This window comes from Nicotiana tabacum, unplaced genomic scaffold, assembly GCF_000715075.1.
Source record: "Nicotiana tabacum cultivar K326 unplaced genomic scaffold, ASM71507v2 Un00298, whole genome shotgun sequence".
NCBI classification, from domain to species: Eukaryota; Viridiplantae; Streptophyta; class Magnoliopsida; order Solanales; family Solanaceae; genus Nicotiana; species Nicotiana tabacum.
This window is the reverse complement of record NW_027438535.1, coordinates 16,014-18,731: the sequence shown is the minus strand read 5'-3', so window position 1 is coordinate 18,731 and position 2,718 is coordinate 16,014. Positions and strand designations below refer to the sequence as shown.

Here is a 2,718-nt window from a genome sequence, read left to right as displayed (position 1 = left end):
ATTTTAGGCCAATCTTCCGCGCAAAATACTTTTATGCGGTAAGTGGAGTAAAAAGTGAACATACTCTGTTCGGTCTACTATAAGTGATCATTTTATCTTTGACACACCCATTAAGAAAATACGAACTTCTAGAGAAAAAAAATATTTTTACTAAATTAACCATAATTAATTGTTATCTTGACATATTGCAATATGTAAATAAGGATAAATTTTGAAAAAATAAAATTAATTCCTTCTTAATTATGTACATGAATACTTATTTTTGATTAAAATAAAAATATAAAATTATCACTTATTATGAATCGAATAAGAAAAATATTACTAGTAAATAAAAAAAGATAATGATCCACATGGGACCCAAAGGTGTGGAAGTAACCAAAACGGAGAGATGCATGATTTCCCATAATTTACTCCCTTAATTACATGAACCAAACGGAACTGCCCATCTGTCTAAACGTGTTGAGAGGAGAATGGTTAAAATGATAGCCTCCTTCCACATTCCCAAGCTTATATAGTAGCCAAAACATCAGACCCAACACTTCTCGTAGCCCATTTTTCACTTAGTAGCCACTAGCCAGGACTAGAAGATTTTCTAACAAAAGACTAGGAATCTTATTAACACCTTGTAGCCTACAGAAGTAGAATGTCATCGGAAAAAACAAAAACAAAGAACTTGTCGGAATCCGATGATTCCAGTCTCAGTTTCGAGGAAACTGAGCTCACTCTTGGGTTACGCCGAGATTCAGAAAGACAAATCTGTGGTGCGAAACGTGGACTCTCATCTGAAGCTGTTGAGTTGAGGCTAGGAAGCTCTACTTCCAGAAATCCTCACGATCAAAACTACGAAGATGATCATTATTGCAACAACGAAATCTCCATCGCAACCAAACCTTCGGCAAAGTAAGTCCCCTTATTAAAACATATATAAAGCTCAACTTCTATATGCTTATATTATTAACCACGTGTAATTAACCAGATTAGTAACCTGAAAAATAAAATTTTACACCGACATGTATAAGTTAATGCATAAGAAAAAAAAGGCTATTTCATTCTTATTTTTTAGTATTTTCTTTTTTGTTGGTTAATCACATAAGTTAAGGTGAATAGGTTAAGAAGTACTACGTCACCATAGTTGGTTGTATTTAGGGTTCAGGGTACTATTTTTTTTTCCCCAATTACATCAGAGAGGGGATGGAGAAAAGGAAATGAGTTGCTATGCTTATGATGGTGTTTGAACTCAGTAGCTTTGATCCAAATCATGTATTTATCTTAAGAAATTTATTAATTATGTACAAATTATTAATTTAGGAATTTAGTAACTTAAAAGATTTAGAATTTCGAACCCATAAATTTCATCCTAGTTCCGCCTTGTTCTTGGAAGACATGGAGCTCACCGAATGAGCTGGCCATATATAAACCCCTAGAATGATCGTATAAATCATAATTGTAGAGTTCTTTTTTTTTGGGGTATTTTTAGTGCACTAAAGTTTGACAAAATTTTGAAAAATAATATTAGGACACAAGTAATTGGATGGCCACCAGTGAGATCAAACAGGAAGAAGATAGGAGTAGTAAAGAAGTGCAAATACGTGAAGGTGGCAGTAGATGGAGCTCCCTACTTGAGAAAAGTTGACTTGGAGATGTACAGCAGCTATGACCAGCTGCTAATTGCTTTGGAACACATGTTTACTTGCCTAACAACAATCTGTAAGTATACAATATAATCTTTCATAGTTTCTTAACTTCTTTTAAAAGAGAGTAAAATAAACAGTGTCCTCTTTCGGTATAATCATGATGTTTGGCGTAATATTACTATGGATTTTTAGGTAACTTTGTAAATGAGAGGAAGCTTATGGACCCTATAAATGGTGTCGAATACTTGCCAACTTATGAAGACAAAGATGGGGATTGGATGCTAGTTGGAGACGTTCCATGGAAGTAAGTATGTTTTACATCAATTTCCCTCTTCATGTCCACCTAAAAATATTTATAAATAACTGTTCGTAATAAGTGAAATTGATAACTTAGAAAATAAGGGGAAGCAACTCCAGTACAAAAATTCTCGCGTATTTATAAGCATCATGCATACTGAGGTCCTTTTCTCTAATTAAATGCCAAATTGATATAGTATAGTGCCTTAAATTGTACTGTAAATAAATTTAAATCCTGTTTGTTATTATAGACGTGGGGTTTCTTTTAAATGTCTATATTAGTAACATTTCTTTTATGATCTTTTTTCTGTTGCCAGAATGTTTGTTGAATCTTGCAAGAGGCTCAGGTTGATGAGGAGCTCGGAGGCCATTGGATTAGGTACATTTAATTTATCTTTCTTCTCAATTTGTTATTCCTGCTTCATATAAAAGTTGCGAAATTAGCTTTATTCTCAGATGCCATAGTAATTTACTAAGTGGACGAATTATTTTGTTAATGGTGTGTACTGCAGCTCCAAGGACTAACGTATTAATGGCGAAATGCTCGAGTACAAGTTGATTGAAGAAGTTTTCTCATCTTGGCCTGGGTAGAGGCAGATCCACGATTTTGGAAAAAATGGGTGCACTAAGAGAAGGATCTAGAATATTAATGGCGAAATGCTTGCTTTTGGAATTATAAGTTTAAAATTAATTTTTTTAAATAGTAATTTTCTTATATAATTATATCTATACTCTGTGTCAAAAATGTTGGGATAAGTAAAATCCATTGACTATATATTACATCATC

The 2,718-nt window shown here is 33.2% G+C and overlaps 1 protein-coding gene across 1 annotated transcript; it reads left to right on the top strand.

Annotated features, from left to right (window-relative positions):
• Positions 1–514: 514 nt before the first annotated feature.
• Positions 515–2,718, top strand: LOC142179070 (auxin-responsive protein IAA1-like). The gene is made up of 5 exons (XM_075248890.1): positions 515–900; positions 1,517–1,707; positions 1,827–1,938; positions 2,249–2,310; positions 2,444–2,718. The coding sequence occupies exons 1-5, from the start codon at positions 644–646 to the stop codon at positions 2,488–2,490; spliced, it is 669 nt and encodes a 222-aa protein (XP_075104991.1). The 5' UTR covers positions 515–643; the 3' UTR covers positions 2,491–2,718.

What these genes read in the sequence shown, in the direction of transcription:
- LOC142179070 (XM_075248890.1), top strand. Translation starts at nt 644, where the DNA reads ATGTCATCGGAAAAAACAAAAACAAAGAACTTGTCGGAATCCGATGAT. An exon ending in GCAACCAAACCTTCGGCAAA is followed by an intron (nt 901 to 1,516) that starts GTAAGTCCCCTT and finishes AAATAATATTAG; the next exon opens with GACACAAGTAATTGGATGGC. An exon ending in CTCGGAGGCCATTGGATTAG is followed by an intron (nt 2,311 to 2,443) that starts GTACATTTAATT and finishes TGTGTACTGCAG; the next exon opens with CTCCAAGGACTAACGTATTA.